Source organism: Strix aluco, chromosome 19 (genome assembly GCF_031877795.1).
Source record: "Strix aluco isolate bStrAlu1 chromosome 19, bStrAlu1.hap1, whole genome shotgun sequence".
Lineage (NCBI taxonomy): Eukaryota > Metazoa > Chordata > Aves > Strigiformes > Strigidae > Strix > Strix aluco.
This window is the reverse complement of record NC_133949.1, coordinates 11124416-11147125: the sequence shown is the minus strand read 5'-3', so window position 1 is coordinate 11147125 and position 22710 is coordinate 11124416. Positions and strand designations below refer to the sequence as shown.

At 58.6% G+C, this 22710-nt stretch overlaps 2 protein-coding genes across 6 annotated transcripts; one reads left to right on the top strand and one right to left on the bottom strand.

Moving 5' to 3' along the window:
* Positions 1 to 2764: 2764 nt before the first annotated feature.
* NEK8 (NIMA related kinase 8) lies at positions 2765 to 22696 on the bottom strand. Of its 5 annotated transcripts, XM_074844815.1 has the most exons (17): positions 22612 to 22696; positions 18913 to 19052; positions 15406 to 15502; positions 14212 to 14417; positions 12950 to 13182; positions 12004 to 12198; positions 11662 to 11870; positions 11189 to 11268; positions 10448 to 10629; positions 10064 to 10214; positions 9074 to 9150; positions 7805 to 7922; positions 7360 to 7510; positions 6993 to 7156; positions 6634 to 6792; positions 6300 to 6458; positions 3582 to 4673 (listed from the first exon to the last, which is right to left on the bottom strand). In XM_074844815.1, exons 3-17 carry the CDS (start codon positions 15411 to 15413, stop codon positions 4645 to 4647), a joined length of 2121 nt encoding a protein of 706 aa, XP_074700916.1. In that variant the 5' UTR covers positions 15414 to 15502; positions 18913 to 19052; positions 22612 to 22696; the 3' UTR covers positions 3582 to 4644. The 5 variants fall into 5 exon arrangements, with proteins under 5 accessions (XP_074700914.1, XP_074700916.1, XP_074700917.1 ...); XM_074844813.1 differs by lacking the exons at positions 3582 to 4673; positions 15406 to 15502; positions 18913 to 19052; positions 22612 to 22696 and adding exons at positions 2765 to 3554; positions 14818 to 14892; XM_074844816.1 differs by lacking the exons at positions 15406 to 15502; positions 18913 to 19052; positions 22612 to 22696 and adding an exon at positions 14818 to 14900 and having other exon boundaries at positions 12067 to 12198.
* Positions 15515 to 19463, top strand: TLCD1 (TLC domain containing 1). Its single transcript, XM_074844835.1, has 4 exons — positions 15515 to 17526; positions 17718 to 17800; positions 18125 to 18207; positions 18701 to 19463. Exons 1-4 carry the CDS (start codon positions 17258 to 17260, stop codon positions 19094 to 19096), a joined length of 831 nt encoding a protein of 276 aa, XP_074700936.1. The 5' UTR covers positions 15515 to 17257; the 3' UTR covers positions 19097 to 19463.
* Positions 22697 to 22710: the final 14 nt, after the last annotated feature.

Below are 22710 nucleotides of genomic sequence, written 5' to 3'. Positions count from 1 at the left end.
TAGCAAATGGCAGAGGAGAGGGATTCCTGGGGGACACGCTAAGCAAGTCAAGCTCTATCACTTGTCACTCAAGGAGCTCACGTTACCCGTCTCCCCGAGAGGATCTGCTTAAAATAAAATCCTCCAGCAGCCCGGGGCGGGGAAGGCAGGCAGTCTGCCCGCTCTCACTGCCGGAGCCGCCAAGAAGGGGATGGGTGGCTGATTTTGGGGGTTACCCTGAGGGATAACAGGTTACCCTGCCGTGGCCCGAGATGCAACAGGGCCTTAGCTCCCGACACCCAGATAACGGGGAGGCTTGTACTGATGTACATCAAGTGTGAACAGCCACCACGGGGTCTTTTCCGAGGGACGTGACAAGCTGGCAGCCTGCTCGGACAGCGGAGAGCACTGAGCTAAACTTTAACCAGTTCTCAGAGAGCCTGGAAACCCAAGGTGTAAAAAAAATGACAGTGGGCAACCGCATAGAGAGCAGTGGGGGGCACCGGGAACCTCCGAGGTGCACGGGGGTGGCAGCCTGGGGTTGAGATGCTCCCAGGCCGGGTTTGCTCAGAGCTGTGATCCCCCCAGGGCAGGATCTACAAACAGCCCTGTGGTCTGTCCGGTTCTGCCACTAAGTCACAGCACGCCCTGGAGCCAGGCTCGCTTCCCAACAAGAGAAAGGCCCTACCCCAGCCACAACACGCTGCAACCCAGCCCTGTCTAAAAACCCTCCCTGGACACAGCTACGGGAGCAGGTTCAGGCCAAAAGGACGGGCCCTGGGTGTCAGCATCCCGCGGGGCCGCGGACACCACACTCCTGCGAGCCTAGAAAGCCACGTCTCCACTGACAGGCATGAAACAAAGCCGAGTTTTATCACTGTTCACTGCTTCTCTTTGATGTTTTAAATTTTTTTCTTTCCTAACCTCACTGAAAAACATCTCTGCTAATTAGCCAGGAGCTGACAAAGCCATCAGAAGGCGCTGGCTGTGCCGGCAGGACGGCTGGGAGGTGTCAGACCCTGCAAACAAAGATCCCCTCCTTTCCCCCTCTCCCTACCAAAAGCCCTCCCCGCACTCAACATCACAGCCAGGCGTTTGTCTCGCACAAAGGCGACACAACCTCCGGGCAGGGCAATTCCCTTTGTGGAGGCAATATGTTCTCTGTCCCCCTGTGACGGGTCAGTCCTTGAATCCATCTGGGCTCGGGGAGGCCTCCTGCCTTCTTCGCCCAGCCTCTCCCTGCCCTGCACCCTGCTCCATCCCTCTGCCTTGTATTTAACTTAAAATTGGAGGGACAGAAAACCGACGCTCTGGCTTCTGAAGAAGTTAAGGTGGAGCGTTTTGCCCCGGGGAAAGGAGCAGGGAGAGTCCTCTCCCTGCTTCTGGGGACTCATGCCGAGGGAAGGCAGGGGGGTAAGGGGAGGGAGGCGGCTGGACAGACGGACGGCGGCCACACCTTCTGCCAAGCCTGGTGGGAACGGGGTTACAACCACAACAGAGGTGCTGGAATCAAATCAAACCAGCTCCAGGATCAGCAGGCGGCTTGGGCCGTTTCCTGCTGACAGAGATGGCCCCAGGTCAGCAGGATCTTATCGAGCACGGGAACGGGGATGGGCTTTCCCTGGGTGACAATGACCAGAGGGGACCCGCAGCGATGGGGATGCAGCAGACGTGACCAGGCAGCTTCATCCCCACATCACCTCCCCTACCCGCTCTCTTCTGGCCCTGCCTTCCTCAGCAGGAAGAGCCACTGGGACACGGCTGATCCACCACCAGCTCCACAGGATGCGGGAACAAAACAAGGATAAAGGGAGAAGCCCCGAGACCTGCAGTTTTTACCGGGAGCTTCTGCAGGGAAACAAAGCAGCAGACGTGAGGAATGCAACTGGCCTATTTGCCCGGGCTGCTCTCTGCCTCCGGCAGCGCGGACATGCCTCGGCTTGTCGTTTCAAGAGCTATTGTTGCTCGGGGCTGGGGGCCTCTTTGTTTCCTTTACCCTTTTGCCAGGCTTGGTCACAGCCCGGTATTAAATTATTCAAATCATCTCGCTGAGCTTCACAGCTGAACTCGGAGCGCACAGGCTGCAAAATCCCAAGGGCTCCAGCCCTCGTCAGTGAGCCCCTGGCCCAGCACAAAGCATACTGGTCCATACTGGTTTCCCCTGTCCCAAGCAAAGGGTCCTGATATTCGAGCCAGTGACACCTCCACCCCCGGCACTGCCATGCAAAGGCATTATTAAGCCATAAAAACATCCCATGGGGAGCAGGGGGGTGTGTGGTAGGTGCACCCACCCAATGAAAATAGGGCTTCTTGGCTGCTGAAGTGTAGCAGCTATTGACTGCCCTTTTCTCAGGGCTTCACAGTACTTGGGGCCTTTGGCCAATGATGGCCAATACTGACCACAGATCAGATTCATCTGGGTATAAATGGAGTCCCTTGGGGGGCCATTTTGAGCTTGTCCTCCCCTGGAGCAGCACTCTGCGGGCTGAGGACTCTCCTCTTGGGTCGGGACGCTGCCCAAGGAAACTCCTTGAGGTTACTGGGTCGGGACACTGCCCTGAGATGTTCCTCAAGGTTGAGAGTCACTTGTTAGGTGAGTGATAGAGTGTTTTGTGTTGTTAAACTCTAGGAAGTGGTGTTTTGTTCTGTGATAGAGCGTTTTGGGTTGTCGATAAACCCTAGAAAGTGACAGAGTGTTTTGGGTTGTCTTTAAACCCTAGGAAGCGGTGTTTTGTTCTACTCTGACAAGCATTCAAACATGCTGCTGAATAGTTGCGGAGGGCTCGTTGTTTATTGGAGACCTTTTGTAACAGGGTGCCAGGGGACTCGCCCGGGATTTGGCAGCCCAGCCGGAGCAGGGAGAGCCCAGCCCTCCAGACTGCGCGTCCCCCGGTGTGGTGGCATTTTGGTGCCACCACTGATGAGACAAAGGGTGTCAGAGACCTCTGTCCTGCCTGGCGGGGCTGTAGCAGCACACTAGCCCCTTCTTATGGGAAGGTGTTTGCATGTGGTGTGGGGCGAGGGGAGCCCTGAGAGCTGAGCACAACACAGAACAGAGAAATCTGTTGCTGTAGGAGCTGGTGCTGCCACCAGCTCAGCACAGGGAGGAGAGGCAGTGGCCCGGGGGTCTCCAAGGCGATTTAACCCAGCCCTGCAGTTACCTGGTGCCCAGGTCGGTCTGGGAGCAGAGAACACCCTCCCCTCGCCGACACCGGGCTGCCAGAGCCGTCCCTGTAACCTTCAGCACAAGGCGAGTGCCAGGGGCCTGGCAGAGCCTTTGAATTCCAGTCAGCTTCCTGGGATAGCAGGGTGTAACCGCCTGCAAGGCAGCTCCACAAGAAACAAAACCAGCGGGGGGGAAAAACCCATCCAGCCACCCTGGCAGGAGCCAAAGGGAGCCTGTGTCTGCAGCCAGGGCTGCACCCACCTTTCCCGGCTGGACGGGACCTGCGCCCTTCCCCCGGTGCGGCCTGGGAGGCGAGAGCGGGAAGAGCAGGAGCCTTGCAGGAATTCATGACCCAGCACACGACAGAGGGCTGAGGCAGCTTCTAGCAGAGCCTGGCGAGGTCTCCCTCCTTGAAAAGAGGACAGAAACCCAAAAGTAAATGAGAGTGATTTAATGTCAGTGAGGTTCTGAAAGATGTGCCTTTGTACAGGATGGGGAAAGGAAAGGGAAGGAAGGGAAAGGGAAGGGAAAGGAAATTACTCTTCTGGAGATAAAAAAAAAAAATGTATCTCCTGTCTGTGACACAGTGATATGCCCCCTCCTGCCTGCAGAAAGGATCCCTGCTGGAAACTCATCATCTTCCTGGAGAGATCCGAGTTAAAAAACTTCAATTACTGACAATTGCTCACTGTGTTTTGCTGCCTTCCGCTAGCTCAGCTCGTAGCCAGCGAGTTGGTCAGCAGCAGGATTTAGGGGCCTGAGGACAAATGTCAGCTGGGGGATCTGCCAGTAATCTCCTGGGGCCAGGGGAGTCTCTAATTGTAAAGCTCCAGGCAGCATTTCTGGAGAGCGAGCCGGGCTGTGCCCCGCAGAGAGGCTGCTCCCACCGGGTTCAGCCAGCCATGCAGGCCAGGACCCTCAAAGCGTGATGAACAGCTCAACAAATGGGTGAAACGTTTTAAGTGGGGGATGGGAAAGGACAGACTTCTCTAATTAGAGAAGAGGTTTGCACTTAGTCACCCAGTGCAGTGCCTGGGGCCCTAAGTCCAGACACTGCGGTGCAAAGGCTGACAGCTCTCTCAGACACCAAGCTGTCAGCCTGGGCTTTGTAACCAGAGACAGTTTCCACGCGGGGGGGGGGGAAATAATCTCTTGTGCTCCAGGTCCTTCTACACAGGCGCTTCCAGCGGGGAGGGGCAGAGCCCCAGCGTGACCCCCTGAAGGCAGCACCCGAGCTCTGGGGACGTTTTCCCCGTGGCACGTCAGTGGCAGCAGCTCTCAGGCACTGGAGGTTCATAGCGACCCTCGATTCAGCGAGACCAGCTCCGGTTCCGTGTGAACCATCGTTCTGAGCTTTCTCTTTCCAGACAGCTGGAAGCTCCCAAGCCTGGGGACACAGGTCTGAGCCAGGCCATAGCGAGCAGCAGCGAGAGGACAGGCGTACCAGGCGGCTGAGGGGAGCCCCAGCACCTGTACAACAAGGCTGGATGCGGCCCCTCTCACTGGGAAGATGACTCTTCCACGGCAGCTGAAACACAAAGGGCAAGGACCAAAAATAAGCTGTAAGCTTCTCGATGAAGCTACAGTGTCCTGTGCCACACAGGCCAGATACCCAAGAGATGGGCACTACAACCCTTGTCCTGCTACCCCAGGAAGCCACGGCAAGGCCTCAGGAGTGGCACAAGCAGGAGGCAACACCCAGCGCACAGAGCCCAAGCAGGAGGAAATGCAGGCACTTGAGGCTTGAGCCCTCCGCCTCCTCCTCTCCAGCACACCTGGCTTCTCCCAGTTATTCCTGTGTTTGCAGTGGGATTGAGAGAAGGGCGCAGCAGCGGCCTCACGATAAAGCGGGCAGAAGCCCAAGCCAGTCAAAAATGGTGTTGGCCCCATAGGAGGAAACCGCAGAGCGGTGCAGAACTGCTGCCCCAAAGGTAGAGCGCTGCTCGCCTGTGCCAGCAGCCTCTCCGGGCCGGATCCCAGCCAGAGCTGACAGCAGCAATGACATCAGGCGTGTCACCAGCTCCTGTGTTTTCTCTGGAGAGGTTTCCAGGCAGACTGAGCTGTGTGAAAGCCCAAAGTCAGATCTTAGCTTTTTACAGAGCTCTCAATGCTTTTTGCACCCTGGTTACTGAGGGATGCCGGAGCAGGGGAGGCTGCTGCCCTGACACCGCTGTTGCTGAGTTTGTACTTCCAGGACCGGGACAGGCAGGTCGAGGTTTTGGACTGGGCAGTGCAGAGGGACAGCAGTGGGGCTGCACGCTCAGTCCCTGCTCTTACGGTGCTGCAGGTGGGAGCCCACAAACCAGCTGTCACAGAGCCACAGGGCGACTCTGGCAGCGGAAGGGGAGAGCAGCCTGCAGCCTTCCTGTGGAGACAAAACCCTTTTACTCCCATGACAAACACCCTACTTGTTCCCGAGCCCAGGGACTCAGCTGTTCCCTGTCCCCTTCACGTGGCAGCGCACACCACGTGAGAGCTCAGCACTCGCAGGGGAGGAACGGGAGCCACGGCTGATTCCGCTGCGCTGGGGCAGTCAGCTGGGCCTCCTCCCCTCTGGGGTGTAATTAGCCTCCTTGAAGTGGGCTGGGACTGGAATCCCTCAGCCCAGCGCCGAGGCCATAATCAGCCCAGCAGAGGAGGAAGAAAGGCCCCTCCAGCAGTCTGGGCCGGGCTCCCATCATACATCCAGGCAACGGAAGGGCAGGTCACGCCATGGGCACGTTTTAACCGTGCGAAGATGCTGCCTTTGGTCTGAGCAGAGAAGAACCACAAAACCATTGCTATCTTTTCCAAACCACAAAGGAAAGCCGGCAGCCAAAACGACGCCTCAAATCTCAGCTTCTATTTCAGCAGCATCAATTAGAGAGCTGCTCTTTTTGGATACTCTGTAGGCTGCCAGCACACCAGCTCCCCACCGGCCGCAGCTTGCCCAGCCCACCTCTCTGGGGGTGCACGAGTCTGCCTCTGCTGTCCCTTTGCTCCCCTGGCCCAGTGGGTGTGGCAGAAGGGGAGTTTTTATGGGCTTCAAGTTATTTCTATTCATCTACAGCTCTAGAGGGGCTGGAATAACACAGAGCTTATGTGCCAGGGTATACAGCTCTGGTCACAAGCCATTGTGTCTGGCAGGAATCAGAGTAACGAAGCCTCTACTCACACTTTACTGCCAACAACGTGTTCCCGTGGCAACACGCTACGGAGGTCACCAGGTACGGATGTGCCTCCTCCAGGTGCACCGGCCTTGGCGCTCCTGTTTCCTCATCCTTCCTGCCCAGGCGTCCTCTGGCTCCCTTCCCCCACGTGCACACCTCGCCCTCTGCAGAGGCAAATAAACACCTTGCTGCACACAGAGCTCACTGGCAAACGGGCCTCCCACCTCCCTGGTACCACCCCAGGCGATCTCCGAGGCTGGCCTTGGCCACAACGTGGACTGCAGGCAGAGGAAAGCCGGGGCCCACTTGCAGCCCAGGACACCGGGACTTCAGCCTCACCTGCTCCGATGGCCACAGTGAAGGCATCGCCACAAGCCACCACAGTGACCTTCATTGCCTGGAGCCCCACAACCAGGTGGGGTACGCGGCTGTTGCGGCAGGAGCTGGTGCCCAGCTGCCCATGCTGGTTGCTCCCAAAGGTGTAACACTGGCCAGAAGCTGAAAACAGAGACGAGAGAAACAACTGGGTGTCACCCGAGGAGCCCCTGAAGCTCTTTGCTCACTACTGTGCTGAGCATCCTGTTCCACAGAGCTCCAACATCGGGAGCAAGGTGTCTCTTGAGCTTCTCTGAGGCCTCTGCCCATGGGAAATGGAGGCAGGAGGGAAGACAGTGAAAATGCAGCCCCCCCCCACTCACCTGTGACTGCAGCCGAGTGCGCTGTACCAATGTCAGCACACACGATCAGCTCTTGGTTCAAGGGGGCCGACTGGGCACCCATGAACACGGTGGCTTCTTCCACCTGATCCTCCGGGGAAGGCTCCTCTGCTGAGCTGATCCGATCTAGGCCCAGCTTGTTACACCTGCATGGGGAAAAGCACAGTTCAGAGCACCCAAGAGACAAATCGTGCCCAACATAACCGCACCACCAGCGGCGTGATGTTGGGGAGTAGGAGCTCACAGAGATGTCTAAAGCCCCTTCCTCCCTCTTCTTGGGCTGAACACAGATGGACAGGCCCAGGAGGCTGCAGGCAAGGTCTGGAGCACAGACCCTCCCTGCTCTTACCTGTTGCTCCCACAAGCAAGAATCTGGTTCTTCACTGTGAGGACCATGGAGGAATCGATGCCGCAGATGACCCTCTGAGCCTCATGTTCCAGCGGGACTGTGACCTGCTGGGGGGAGTTGTGGCACTCCAGGGTACCCAGCCCAAGCCGACCTGGCAGGAGGAACAGAGCAGGGCACAGCTGATGGCCACACACAAACTGAGCACACCCCCACGAGCAATGGCATCAACAGAGCTGCTGCAAGAGCCCAGCCTGGGACCTGTTGCCACAGGAGGCAGTGAAACCCAAAGCACGGGGGCCTTGGTATGCGGTGAAGCAGCTGCAACTCTTCTACACCCACTTAGACTGGCACAGCTGGAGAGGACTGTGGGCAAGCAGGGCCAGCGAGGGGAGTGGAAACAGGCAATGGAAAGCACAAGCCGTTTTGCAAAGCAGACATCTCTTACCATTATCCCCCCTGCCCCAGGCAAACACTTCCCGTTCGTTGGAAACCGCCAGGACGTGAGACGCACCACAGGCCACCTGCACCATCTCGTAGCCCAGCAGGGCCTCCACGATCTTGGGCTGGCAGGGGAAGAGCAGCAGCCGTCAGCCGAGACCTCCCAGCCTGCCTGGCTGCTCCCACCCCATCCCTCCCACCCAGCCCCCCCAGCCTCAACACAGCACTGGCAGCATCCCAGTTTTCATCCAACACAAACAGCAGAGAATTTTTTTTTGTTCCAGTCTTCAAAGGGTTTAGAGACTACGTGCACACAGCAGAGAAGATAATGCAAACATCTCTGGGGCAGAAGAAAGCAGCCAGCACAACGGTTTGGGGAGGGAATAGGTTCAGCCAAAGGGTTGGGATTCACCCCCCTGCCCATGTGGGGAGTGCCAGGGGCTGTTAACGCACGCTCTGAGCAGGCAGGGGCTTGGTGGAGGATGCGCTGGCTGAAAGGCTCTCGCACAGAGGAGCTGTGAGCTATCAGCTATATATTCGTTAGGGTGTGGAGAGACCAGGATCTCCACATTTCGCCCAGCCCCTGCTGTGACCTGCTGTTAGATCTGACACCTCGCCACAGTAAGCCTCATTCTCATTATCTTCTTCAAGTGAAAAGCACCATTTGTTGGGATCTGGCTGTTGCTCCCAACTGGTCTCCCCTCCCCAGCAATAATCACTGAGCAGCTCAGCTCCGGACAGAGCAGGAACGAACGAGCCAGCTGACCACAGTGACAAATGGCACCAGTCCCCAGGCTCGGCTGGAAGCCATCGGCTGCTGCCACATCCGAGGGCAGGCGAGGAAGAAGCTGGAAAGGAGCTACGGGCCAATCCGAGCCAATCGGAAGCACACAGCTCTTCTTTAAATACTGGCTCTTTTGAAAAATAACTTTTCTCAGTGAACCCTGGCAGCTGCAGGCCAAGAGTGAGGCAGGCAGGTGTGTGATTGGAGGCAGGCTCCAAGCTGGGTGTCTGCCAACAGCAACCACAAGGCAGCTCTTGACTTCCCCCACGCTCAAAGGGATCATTGTGTAAGGGGGGGGAGAGAGAAAGAGAGAGGCAGGTTGGGTCTTTTAAAACCCGAAGCGACGGGGAAAGGAGGGGGAGGGGGTCAGATGCCGGAGCATGCCTGGGATGCACGTCCCTGGAGCTGGCATGAGCCCTCTCACGTGGCGCAGAAGGCACGATCCATCCTCTACCCTGGGGGAGCAGCACGCCCAGCACCCTCACGACAAACCTGGCTTATGTCCGTGAAGTTTCCATGCCCCAAACAGCCATTGCTGCCGCTGCCAAAAGTCATGATTATCCCCCTGTCTGGAAAAGCAGAAAGAAGTTGTGTTAAAGGCACATGTGAGGCCCTGCAAGGCACACGCAGACCACGGCGCTGGCTGTGGCTCCCAGGACAGTGGCTCCGTTTGGACCCACTCTGACTCATAACTTGTTGCAGGGGCCAGAAACCTTCAGCGAGCTTCTAGAGAGCAGCAGCCTCTATATGCTGTGACAACTCACCAAACAAACAGCAGATGATAGGAGAGCACTGAGATAACATTATTGCAGCTGTGTACGCAGGAGCTGCTAACTCCTGTCAAGGTGTTAAATACACAGAGGCACTGACTGAGCAGCCGCCAAGCAAAGGGGTGGCAGGAAACACCACGGAGAGGTAGGACAAACACATGCCCATGAAGTTTGCTGGTTGCTTATCTCCCGGCCAGAACACCTCCTGGCCCACTCTAAGGGGGCTTCAGACCCTGCCTTCCTGCAGCTGAGGACAACGGGCTCTGCAGGAGCTCTTGCTGACTTCTCACTGCAACGCCAGACACTGCTGGTCACTGCTTGTGTCTGTGTCACACTCACAGAGTATGTGACAGAGAAAGTTTGAACTTCCCAGACACTCCTCACGCTGCAGTCCCCACTGTACAGGCCAGTTCTGGCTTCAGGTGACACCAGTGCAGCCAGGACAACAAATCTGTGGCCCTCCCCACACCAGGCAGAGCTCTGGGACCAAGCTGACCAGTGTGGCATCATAGGAGGACTGAGCCTGCCGTTTCTGACCCCCACCCGATATTACACAAGAGGCCACAGAGGCCTTTGTGCCACCCCAGCCCAGTGCACCCCTCCGGTTCCTCTCTGAGCAGGTTCCCCAGGCAGTCACACTGCATTCACAAGCCAGCTGCCACGCAGAGAGGTCTGGAACTCAGCCAGGCGAAGGCAGGAGGCAGCAGCTCACCTGTGAGGCAGGCTGTGAAGAGATCACCGCAGGACACGTGTTTGATGGTCACGCCAGACTGACCCTCCAGAAAACGGGACACAAACTGAGGCTGGAGCTGCTCGGTGGCTCCTGGGAGTGAAGGGCCTCCCGCTGCACCCATCGGGGGAGCCTGGCAGAGAGAAGCCTTGTTGACTGCTGCACCTTCCTGCAGCAAGAGCTGGGTTGGAGAACTCAGACGAGCCCCTTCCTACAGGCTTAGCAGTGTTACCCATGCCCGGGACTGGACAGCAGTCCTGGGGGCAGTGCCAGGGCCTATGCAGTGAGCAGAAACATCTCCTCCTCTGAAATCACACATCCAAAGCTTCCACAGCCACCGATTGCCCCAGCTTCCCTGCCACTCACCTCCCACATGATGAGCCGCCCCGATTTGGTGACCCCGGCCTTCTGCGTCCTGCCAGCAGACACCTGCACCACTTCGGTGTTAAGCATGGGCAGGCGGAGGGGGGTGGTGATCCCGCTCCCCCAGGTGTAGATGGATGACAACGGAGGAGGGATTCCTGCCCTGGCTGAGCCACCTCGAACACCTGTGGGTCAAAGAGAAATCATCAACGCAGATCCCTGACTCTCCTCCCACAGGAAAAGAAACGACACCAGCCAGTCTGGGTTGCCTGCTTAGCAGAGCCAGCAATGCTGGCAGAGCAGGGCCTGCCGGCCAGCAGAGCCAGACCAGCACTGGTCCAAGGCTGGCAAAGGGCTGCTGGGGAGCTCCCAGCCAGGGCTGAGAAACACGTGGGAACTGAGGGAAGTGGCATCACGACAGCTCTAGTCTAATTGTTACCAGTGCCAGTGGCATTGCCCTGCACTGGGACATCCCCCCCTCAGCACTGCTGGCTGGTTCTCAGCCTTTGCTGGAAACAGCAGAAACTTGATTCAAGGGTTCAAAACCTAGAAGAGCCAGCTGGAGAAAGAGCACTGCTTGGTCCCCAAAGCCAAGGTGCTGGTGGACTCCTCCAGGGCTCAGGGAAGGTGATGTCTCTTAACTTCCTCTCCCCAGAAGCTCAAGTGCCTCTCTGACCCCCTGTCATCCGAAGGAAAGGGTCTTTCCAAATGAAGCTGTGTTGAGCACACCATGCCAGGACTCACCCCTCGGCCTGGTGCTGTTCACTTGTCCCCCTGTCCGGCTGTGGGTCACTGTCGGCACTGGAGCCAAGGGTTTTTCAGGCCTGCCAAACCAAAATCCAGTCCTTAACACCAGCTCTGCCCCAGATGTCCTGCAGAGCCCTGGATCACAGAAGGTATGGGCAGAGCTACAGCATAAACCATGGCTGAATAGCTCACAGCACTGCCTCAGTGGGTGCTTTAAACCACCTGAGAAAGAGGAGTTGTCATCAGTTTGCTTCCCCCTGAGCTCACAAGTCCCCTGTTACAGCGATGACAAGCCCACGAGGCCACTGGGCCAGGCTCGGCCTGCAGCAGCCACATGTTGGGTAACACAGGGGAGCTGCAGGGGGACAATGCTCTCTTTGGAGCTGGTAACAGAGACAGTGAACCGGTCAGACACGTTGTGGGCTGTGGCAGCCCCTCCCTAGGGACATTAAGGTGGCAGCATCACTTGCCTTCTCATTTTGACACTGCCCACGTCGGTGTAGAGGTTCAGAAGGGGACGAATGCAGATGGCCTGGGCCATGATCTCATTCAGCTGGGGCCGCTTGGAAGGATCCAGGTTCAGCATGCTAAGGATGAGCTGGCGCAGGTCGGGGCTGTATCTGTCTGATATTGGGGCAAACGTCCCACTCATGATCTTCAATACTAAGGCAGGAAGATTCTGGAGAGGAAACAAGAGAGACATACAGTGGCTGGGTAGTCAGAGGTGAGGCAAAGGAGCAAGAAGTTCTCAGCACTGCCCTCTGCCTTCACACCTCCAGGCTCAGCGAGAAGAGTGATCCAAGCATACATACATTTTCACCTCTGTAAGAGGCCACATGGCTCCCTGCGCTACATGGAAACCATATTCCTCTTACCGCAGCTTCGAAAGCCCTCTTGAGGCTGGCGAGTTCATACAGCACGCAGCCCAAAGCCCAGATATCACTCTTCTGGTTGTAAGGCTTCCCTTCACAGAGCTCTGGGGAGATGTAGCACGGAGTTCCCACAACCTAGAAGAGACAAAGGAAATGATCGTGATGCTGTGAAACTGGGGCAGCGAGGTGGAAAGAGAAAGGCTCAGTTTAGAGCCCAGTGCGTAGGCTGACTACAGCACCACCAACCAAAGCTTAGTGGAGCTGGGCTTTTGTTCCCTGGTGTTAACATCTGCCTGACAATCTCAGTTAAAAAAAACAAGGATTTGCCTTTCCAGTGACCTCCCTTGCACATAGAAAGATTACCTCTCATTTTTCTCCTAACCACTTGAGAGAATCAGAGCCAAGAGCAGTGAGCGTGATAGAAACGTCTAGTCAGATTAGACCAGGTGGGGAATGATACTCAAGTCTCAAGCAGAGAGAGGAGATTAAGACAAGGCAGGACGGCGCGGCACAGGCAGGAATTCAGTTGCCAAATGTCAGAGGAGCCTGCAAACCCCACCCCTCCCACTGTGACAGTGGGTGGAACCCTGTTTACCCTCACCAGTGGGCCCAGCCACGCATCCTGTCTTAGGCTTGGGCAGGCAGGTCTTTCTCACCTTTCCGCAGCCCACAGAGCTGCAGCAAACTCGGGCATGAAGACATCAGCCTGTATAACCTCCGAGGAGCAAAGCAGCATCATGGCACATGGATGTGGCCTACTGCAAGTACGCTACATCCAACCTCGCTGCCTACAGCAGCTTCCAAAAGACTATCGTGAGCCAAGGCCAGAGTTTCCAGCCTGCTGCCATGGTGCTAAGTAGCTCCCCTGTGAAGCCAGGCCGCTCACCGTGTAGGCTTTACTCTTGCTGCTCAAGATTTTGGAGATGCCAAAGTCTCCAATCTTGACAATCATGCGATGTTTGTCCAAGAGGATGTTCTGAGTCTTCAGGTCACGGTGCAGGATCTGCTTGGTGTGCACGTGGTGGAGAGCCAGGAGGATCTGCACGAAGAAGTGCAGGATGGTATCCTCATCCAGCAAGGAGTTACAGCGCTTATGAATAAACTCCGCTAGCGTGCCCCCTGCAAAGAACAACAAAAGGCTATCGGCAAGGGTGGCTGCACAGGGCACTGCAAACCCAGCCTAAAAGCCGGGAGGATTTAGCCACGGCATCTTAACAAGCCAAGCACATGGGAAAAATCATGTCCTGGTGGGACACACAGCACATCCTCCAATGCTCCCGAGACTGTGTGGAGAACAGTGGCAGCACAGTTGGTGGGACGAAGAAACAGCAAGAGAGAAGTTACTGTTGACATATTGTCAAAGGCAGCAGGAAAAGACGCTAAAATTACAGCTCTTGGAGGAGGACTTAAACCTCGATGGCAGAGCAAGATAAGCCTGTTCTGCAAAAGAAAGGCCACGTGGCACGGAGAGGCCCCTATCAAGAAGGGGAGGTCCAGATTCAGGGCTCACGTAGGACTTTTAACAAACCCTCATGCAAATGTTGATTTCATCTTAAACTCCACAGCAAATCTCGTTAGAAAGCACGCCTTCCCACACAGAGCTGTGGGACCAACAGCGTGGCCGAGAGCTGACACAGGGAAATGTGAAACCTAAGCCAAGGGCAGATGGTAGCACACTTATCAGCAACAGAGGTGTTAGAAATCTCTTTGTTTTGGATATGATTAGAAGGCGTAAGGCATATAATGACAGAATCAGAGTGGTTGAGGTTGGAAGGGACCTCAGGAGGTCATCTGGTCCAATCCCCTGCTCAAGCACGGCCACCGACAGCTGGTTGCCCAGAACCATGACCTGTCTTTTGAATATCTCTAAGCATGGTGACTCCGCAACTTCTCTGGGCAACCTGTGCCAGTGCTCGGTCACTTGGCTCACGGTCAACTTGGTGTCCACTAGGACCCCCAGATCCTTTTCCACAAAAATGTCTGTTCAAGAGAGATTTGTTTGGACTCTTTGGGGGCCCAAAGCATAGGATTTTTACAAGGACGATAACATGCAGCCACAGCAGCCCGACCCAAGGAGAGCTAAGGGCTTGGCATTCCCTGGACCTACCAAGAAACAACCTGCAGGTGCTGGGGGAGATCAGGACCCACCTGGGGCGTACTCCATGGCGATCATGAGCGCCTTGTCCTCCAGAAAGTTCTCGTAGTACTCGATGACATTGGGGTGGCTGAGCAGCTTGAGGACCTGGCACTCGTTCTGTGCCGCCAGCCGCTCGTCCTTGCTCATCTGCTCCACTGGGATTTGCTTCAGGATCACCAGCTTCTGGTCGGCCTTGCGAAGGCACAGGTGCACAATGCTTGTGGGAACAGGGACAGAGCTTAAGCGTGGGGTGTGGGGAGGGACACAACCTGCCCCACACCAGTGTAACAGGGCCTGCAATCCCCCCCCAGGGCGTCTCAAACCCAGTGCCGTGTCACGCCATCGCCATGGCAACAGCCAAGGCCCGGACGCCGACCCCACTTCCCCCACCCCGGTGCCACACGCCGGCTGACCCCCCCCGTTGCCATAGCGACGGGACATGTGCGCCTTGTTGCCATGGCAGCGGGGCCTGCGGCCTCCCACCCCACCCCGCGGTGCCGTACCCCGGGCCCTCCCCCCGACACGCGCTGCCACGGTGAAAAGGCCTAAAGACCCCCCCTTCCCCCACTCCCGGTGCCCTCCCGGCGCCACGGGAGCGCCCCCGGGACACCCCTCACCCGAAGGCCCCTCTCCCCACCACCCGGATCCGCTCGTATTTCTCCATCACTGCCTCGGCCGGCCCGGGCTCCTCCCGTCTCCATGGAGACACTTCCGGGAGTCGCTACGGCGGCCGCGGGCGGACAAAATACCGCGGGCCGCGCCCGTCCGTCCCCACCCACCGCCACCATGTGTGTAAGGCCGGGGGGCGCGGGGGGGAAGATGCTCCCTGCCTCGGCTAGAAGAGGGGCTAACGGCACCCCAAACCGGCCTGGCCAGGCCCCCCACTTGGGTGGGCACCCCAGTGCCACAAGGAACCGGGTCCCCTTGGGCAGCACCCTGGCAGAGGGGTTTGGGTGCCCTGAGCCTGCCGCCCCCAGGTTGGGGGGTGCCAGCAGGGGCCCCCCTCACCCCCAGAGACCGGCGGTGCCCACAGCAGCCTCCTGCCCCACAGCCCAGAGTCTGGGGGAGCACCCACCCCAGGGGGTGTGCTGCCTTAGGGTCAGGGACAAGGGTCCTGGGTCCCCTCCCTGACCCCCCCAACCTGCTTTAGACCCCCCAGGACCACGAGCACCCCTGTTGTCAGAAAAGCAGATTCATGCACTGACCTGAACATGCTCAGGAGAGATACTGTCTTTATTCAGACCTGGGTGTTCGGTGGAGTTTTCCACAAATCAAGCACACGAGCAGCAGGTTTTCATGCTCCTTTTATACACAAAAAATCAGAGGTTAGTCCTTTTCCAAACACACTTATTAGATACCGATCAGTGATTAACATATGATTATACTAAGGCTTACATAACGCTTCTACTACTAGGCATGCTCAGGGGAAGGGTCTAACCTGGGCAGGGGTCTTTTTGACCTGGGGGTGTGTTTTTTTAGTCTTATAATTTCAGGACACTCAAAAGTTAGTTTCATGGCCGAGTTAAATAATCGAATAGTCACTTTGAAGGCTGTCAGATAACTCATCCTCAGCACAATCCCAGACATTCTCTTTACGGTCCAGGACATTCTGCCTATTTTCTAGGGTTTGGAGACCAAAGCCTGGTTTTTATGAACTTCTTACCGCTCTCCGTATGTGCAGTAACTATAACTACCAGCGTAATCAGTAACCACGGCTACTAGTAAATGTGGTGTATATATCACAGAATCACAGAATCATCTAGGTTGGAAGGGACCTTGAAGATCATCTAATCCAACCATTAACCCAGCACTGACCGTTCCCAACCCCACCAGATCCCTCAGCGCTGGGTCAACCCGACTCTTGAACCCCTCCAGGGATGGGGACTCCCCCCCTGCCCTGGGCAGCCCATTCCAACACCCAACAACCCCTTCTGCAAAGAAATCCTTCCTAAGAGCCAGTCTGACCCTGCCCTGGCGCAGCTTGAGGCCATTCCCTCTTGTCCTATCACTTATTACTTGTTTTTTTCTTTATTATATATATTTTTTTTATTACCTGGGCCAGCCGTGGTGGTACCTATAGCATAGAAGGGGGCCCGTGCCCCGCACCCAGGGGTGGCCACCCCCGTCCTGGAACGGGGACAAGGGACAGCGGTGGCAGTGCCACCCCCAGGCCATGCCACGTGGCCATGCTGCCATCTAGCGACACCGAGCCCGGCTCACCGGGGAGGGGGGGGGGATGTGTGTCAGCCCCCCCCTCTTGCACCAGCCAGCGCCCAGTGTCCTGTGGCCATGGGGCAGGACCCCCACGCAGGACCCAGCACCCCACCGTGAGCGGGGCCCACAGAGCCTCATCCTGCCGCCGTGCTGGTATTAGGGAGCACCCCCCTGTTCCGAGGGCCCCCCCATATCTTCTTGCGGGCTCACTGTGCACACCCAGGCCGTGGTGGTCCCGGCCACTTTGGCGACTATTTTTGCAGTGCAAAGTAGTTTTTCTGGCACCCACCGTGCAAGTGCCCCCCTCTGGGGCATCCCCACCGTGCCCGGGACACCCACACGGTGCCCAGGACAGATGTGCGGGGCGCACGCCAGCTGTGCTGCACTGGGACAGATGTGCAAGGCCCGGCCCAGCGGTGCAAGGCCTACCACAGCAAGCTGCGCCCACTCTCCTGCGCTGCCCAGCACAGGCGTGCCGCGCCCGCGCGTGCGACGCCTGACACGCTCGCGTGCGACGCCTTGCACGCACACGCGGTGCCCTGCGTGCACACAGTGCGACAACACCCCGTGCGCACCCGCGGCCGACGCGCCGGTGCAGCAAGTGGTCGAGACCCGTGCACGCGCCTTGCACACGAGCGTGCAAGGCCCCGCGCGTGCACGGACACGTGCGGTTCCGGCCCGGGGAGGGGGCGTGGTCAATGGGGAGGCGTGGTTAACGGGAATGGACAGTGGGCGTGGTTAACAGGGCTGTGGGTGGGGGCGTGGCCACCGGGGGCGTGGTTAACGGGAAATAGGCAGCGGGCATGGTTGACGGGGCGTGGCCAAATTTGGGGGCGTGGTCATATGGGCGGGGCGGCCCGCTGGGAGGCGTGGCCATCGCCGCCCCGCAGCCCCTCGCCACCGGAGCTGGGCGCGATGGGCCCGGGCTGGCGGGCGCCCTCGGCGGCGCTGGTGGGCGGCAGCGTGGCGCTTTTTGGGGCGCTGCGGCGGGCGGCCCTGGCCGTGCCCCGACCCGCCGCCGTGCGGAGCCGCCCCGGCCGCGCCTGGCGCTGGCGGAACCTCCTCGTCTCTTTTGCACACTCCGTGCTGGCCGGGCTGTGGGCCCTCTTCAGGTACCGGGGGGGAGGGGGGCGGGCATCGGTGCACACCCTGCGAACCGGGGCTCCGGGCGCCCGTGGGAGCACAACCCCGGGCACTCCGCCCCCCCCCCCCCCCCTTCGCCGGGGAGGAGGCACTGGGGGGTCCTTGTGTCCCCCGTCCCAGCACCCAGGCTGACCACCCTTCCTCCTCTCCTCACCCCCAGCCTCTGGCACTCCCCGGAGCTGCTCTCCGACATCCAGGACGGCTACAGCGTCTCAGGGCACCTGCTGGTCTGCTTCTCCTCGGGTAAGGAGCCAGGCAGGGCCGTGGCTGCAGCCCCCCCGCTGGGCTCTGCCCACTCCCTCTTCAGCCTCACCCGGCACCCGGCCCGGGATGAGCGCCCAAGGGCCGGGCAGCTCTCCGTGCCCCCTGCCTTAATCATGAGCGTAGAGCCCACAGGCTGCCAGCCCCCAGGGCCCAGCCATTTCCCCACGCTCGGCCTGGGCGGAGGTATTTCCGATGCCTGGAGCATGGTCACGCCACCCTCTTCCTCCTTGCTGCTCCCCCTTATCGCAGCAGGTGATGGTGCAGAAGCCCGACCCCCCCTCAATGCTTTCCTTCATCCCACAGGCTACTTCATCCACGACAGCCTTGACATCATCTTCAACCATCAGTCCCGCTCATCTTGGGAGTACCTGGTGCACCACACCATGGTGAGTACGGCTCCGGGGAGGCGAGGGGTGAGCACAGGGGGGCTACCACACACCCCAGGGCTTAGCCCATACAGGTTTCCTGCGCTACAGCAAGACAAGCCGGAGCCCTTCCCTCTGCCTCACCCTGACTGCCAGGTAGGCTGCGCATCAACAAGGCGAGAGCGCCCAGCGGGGCAGGACGTGGCAGCTCCGAGCGCCGGGAGCCAGACAGGCTGCCACGCCGGGCAAGGGGAGAGCCGGAGGCTGGGCCTAGCTCCCCAGCGCAGGGAGGCGTAACTGCTCCCTGGGGGAAATGGCTCTCCAGACTGGTTTTCCCGGAGGAACTGGCTCTCCAGACTGGTTTTCCTTTGGCTCAGGTGCCTGGGGGGCTGCTGGGATCTCTGGGTGGGGGGGATTAGCACCCGTATGTCCAAACCTTACTGGGGAAGGGCTCGCCTCCCCCAGGGCAAGGAGAGCTGACCCAGCGCTCTGTGTGTGTTTGTGTATGTCCCAGGCCATCTCTGCCTTCGTCTCGCTCATCATCACGGGCCGTTTCCTGGTGGCAGCAATGCTGCTGCTGTTGGTGGAGGTGAGCAACATCTTCCTCACCGTCCGCATGCTGCTGAAGATGAGCAACGTGCCTTCCCCGGCGCTCTACGAGGCCAACAAGTACATCAACCTGGTGATGTACTTTGCCTTCCGCCTGGCGCCCCAGGCTTACCTCACCTGGTACTTCCTCCGCTACGTGGAGGTGCAGGGCCAGGGTGCCTTCCTCACCGCCAACCTCCTGCTGCTCGATGCCATGATCCTCATGTACTTCTCCCGCCTCCTCCGCTCCGATTTTTTCCCCTCCCTGCGCAAGGGCTCTGCGGGGAGAGATGTGGATGGTGAGAAGTTTCTGATAGACTGAGACGCACGTGCCGAGAGGGACCTGGGCTCCGGCTCTTGGAGGTCTTGGCCTCTCCAAACCTGCTCTGATGTGCCTTAGGGCTCACTCCCTGGCTCTGGGCCCTGCCTTCACCCGCTCTGTTGCCTAAAAGCGCCTCCCTGCTGGACCAGCCCGACAGCCTCACTGAGCCGCGGGGACGCTGCCGAAGCCGGGGCACGGCCGATGGAGAAGCAGCCCAAGCTGGCTTCCACGCAGGCAGCTGGAGGGCCAGGGGTGGCTGCATTTTGCAGCTGATGGCCTGAGAGGGTTGCAAGGGAAGGGACGAGTCCCTCCTGTGGTGATGTTGGGTGTTATGTGCATTAAAATTGGTCTGTTTACTGCTGCCGCAGCACGCCTGGGCTGGCTTTTCTGTGGGGCACAGCAGTGTTGAGGGGAGGATGGCGGAGGGGGGGGGACGGGGGACGGACACAGGGCCATGGGAAAGGATTGCCCCCATTCCCAGCGGAGGGCTGGCAGTCCTTGGGGAGGGAGAGGGCACATTTCTGCTGCTCGCTTTGTTCTAGGGACCCTCCAGGGATGCACTTAAGCCTGCTGCATCCTACCAGCCCAGCTGCACCATGCTGAGCCTTAAAGAGCAAGACCCCATTCCTCTTCCTCACTCATCTGCTCTTCCAGAGACCCAGGGCTGTGCAGGGAGCAGGGGAAGGGAGCCAGGAGAGGTACCCAGCCCTGCTGCAGTCCCTGACCTGCCTGGCGGCGAGGAGCCTGGCTGGGCTGCATGACTCACCCAGCAGCCACGTGAAGTGGAGCTGGCATGGAAAAGCCGTGTGAGGCCACAGGCTCTTCCTGGAAGACTGCTGCATGCTCACATCCCCCCGGAGTGATCTTCACCAGCACAGCTCCGGCCCCCTGCGAGCATGTGGGGCCCTCTCCCGCAGCTGCAGGACCAGGCTGCCTCCAGCAGCCCCCCCAGAGCAGTGGGAGGAAAAAGAGGGGTTCAGCTCCCTGGGGGAGCAGGGCCAGAACCGGCCCAGCCGGTCGTGTGGAGCACCAGAGCATTGGGAAAGCAAATCCTGCTGACGTGACAGCTCCGGGATCACACCGGACTGGCATAAAGCAGTGGGGCTTAGAGGGACTCCTGCCCAGCCCCTGCTCCAGGGCAGGATCGTCCTACCAACCCCATGGCCAGTCCAGCTCAGGCAGAGACAGGCACTGCAGCTGAAATAAGCCAGCAGTGCAGGATCCCCGTCCCTCATGCACCGACACCATGGTGGGCACAGGAGGTGCGTGACGGGAACAGCCTGGCAGCCGGCGCAGAGACAGGATACTCGGGACACTGTATGGGCAGGGATCTACACCGGCTTCAAACCCTCTGCCTCACCCCTTCCTCGCTCCAAGCGGAGCTCAGCAGCCAGGCGCCGAGCTGCAAGAAGCCCTGGCAGGGCACAGCCCTACCTTCAGCAGCACATCCCGACAGCTACACATCTTGCCAGCTGCAGCTTAAGCTCTGTGGCCTCTGTGCACTGACTCTTATCTGCAAATACCCCACACAGTCAAGCCCAAATCTTAGTTTCTCCTCACCCTGATGGCTGCACCTTTCCCCCTGTCTCTCAGCACAGAGAAGACACGGCTCTGCCCCAGCAGCACACAGGCTCAGAGGGACCAGCCCAAGCTGCCACCGCCCTTACAGCAGCATGGAAGAGTCAGGCATGACAAAGCTTCCCCAAGCAGGTAGCCTGACTCTCCCTTGTTCCCCTCCTGGCTTCCAGCTGAAGCATCTCCCAGCAGCGCAGCGCTGGCCAGGCTGGGGCAGCTGTGGGTCGGGCCAGCTGCCAGCCCAGAGCAAGAGGCAAGTGCAGGGAAGCGAAGTGCCAGATGGCAGCAGCCGCTGGGCGAAGTTGAGGCAGGGTCAGGGCAGACTGCAAGTCATGCTGATGTGAAATCCCTCCCCAGCCTCTCTGCTGCAGCACACACCCGCTCCTCACCCCAGCAGCGACACTGGCTTTGCTACAAGAGGGGCCCTTCTCCCCCTTACACCTTTCTTGGGGTGACTACAGCTAAGGAGGCACAGGATTCAGGCAAAACCCTGCTCGTTCCCTCCCCAGGCTGCACCCAGGCCACGGGCAGGAGGTTGGGGTGGTGCCCTACACCCCACAGACCAGCAGAACATCAGTGGGGCTGTCCCAGGTGCTCGCACCACCGTGCTGCCAGCAGCGGGGCTGTGTCACAGGCAGGGGAGGCTGCCTGTTGTTCAGCCTCACCTCAGCCCACACAGCCTGCCAACAGGCCTTGATCTCCAAGTTTTGAGACCCTGAGCTGGGCTTGGGGAGGGCAAGGGGCAAGAGCCTGGGCTCTGGCCTGTGCCCAGGGTGCCAGCAGAGCTCTGCACAGCACCCACGGCTCAGGAGGGACCAGCAGTTTGTCCAGGTGGTTTCTTGCCCCCAGCCCAGCTGAGCACCCCACGAGGCACAGGGAGAAGTTGGGGGCGGGGGGGTGGGGAAATGTACTTCCAGGCAGCCCCCACTTCCAAGCCCAGCTTTCAGAAGCAGGCTGACAGCAGCCAAAGTCTGCCTGCACGAAGGCGAGCACACAGGCTCTGCCATACAGCCACCCCGCAGCCTGTCCCCATGCCTCCACGTGGTACCTGCAGATCTGGCTGCACTCCCCCAGCGCCGGGAGCACCCGGTGAAGAGCCTCAAGCCAAAGGCCACAGAACCCAGCACGGATCTTTACTCCGAGGTCCCAAAAGCAGCACCAATTGGGACAGCTCCCCCCTTTTCATCTACCCCCACCTTTCACATGTGGGCAAACCACCACCCCTCTGCAAGAGCCTGGAACAAACTCGGTGTCTCACTGCTCAAGAGCACAATTACCCCACAATCAATATTTGTTTCTGGCTTTCATCACCTTTCTCAGTCAAGTCTAACCACATACTTAAGACCAAGTACCCCTAAAGGCTTATCAGTACTTCACCTCCATCCCCTGCTCACCCAGCACTCCACATTCTTGTGACTCTCCCAAGTGCTCTGGAAAGCCAGTTTCATCTACAAATTTGAGGAAACAAGAGACTGCTGAAGCAGCAACAGCAGTTTGGAAACAGCCCTGATGAGGGCCGTGAACCCCGTGAGGTTACAGGCAGCGTAACAGGAACGGTGTGAGGGAAACCTGGCTGCAATTCACACGCTGCAGCACGGGGAGCAGGGATCACATCAGGAAAAAAACCCCACAAAGCTCCTGCAATGGCATTAACTTGAGGACTCTGTCAAGTGAAGCTTGCAGCACAAGCAAACAGCTGATACACTCGGAAAACGGTGCAACACTCCGCTTGTGCCAGATCTGAACCACGAACACGTTTTTGCTGTGGTTACCACCTACCTCCTGGGCACTTGTCAGCTCCACAGAAAGCTACGTAGGACACTGAGAACACTGATCACAAACACATGCTAATTACACAGGACAACTAAATGCAGGATACCAGAGGTCTCAGGTAAATACAGATATTTGGGATTTGGGGGTGTCACCTCACGTTTACCCACAGCATTGGTCAGCAATCCAGGAGACCCCATCAGCAGGACAGGAGGGAGGAACCCCCTTTACTGAAATGAAGCCCCAAAAGTTTGCTGGGCACTCTCTTT

Excerpts from the sequence above, each read along its gene's own strand:
- TLCD1 (XM_074844835.1), top strand. The coding sequence starts at position 17,258 with ATGGGCGGGGCGGCCCGCTGGGAGGCGTGGCCATCGCCGCCCCGCAGC. Across the intron at positions 17,801-18,124 it reads GCTGGTCTGCTTCTCCTCGG|GCTACTTCATCCACGACAGC; the intron begins GTAAGGAGCCAG and ends TTCATCCCACAG. Across the intron at positions 18,208-18,700 it reads ACCTGGTGCACCACACCATG|GCCATCTCTGCCTTCGTCTC; the intron begins GTGAGTACGGCT and ends TGTATGTCCCAG.
- NEK8 (XM_074844811.1), bottom strand. The coding sequence starts at position 14,864 with ATGGAGAAATACGAGCGGATCCGGGTGGTGGGGAGAGGGGCCTTCGG. Across the intron at positions 6,459-6,633 it reads CACTGTGGCCATCGGAGCAG|AGGGCGAGGTGTGCACGTGG; the intron begins GTGAGGCTGAAG and ends TTGCCTCTGCAG. Across the intron at positions 4,674-6,299 it reads CACGTTGTTGGCAGTAAAGT|CTGCCGTGGAAGAGTCATCT; the intron begins GTGAGTAGAGGC and ends TTTGTGTTTCAG.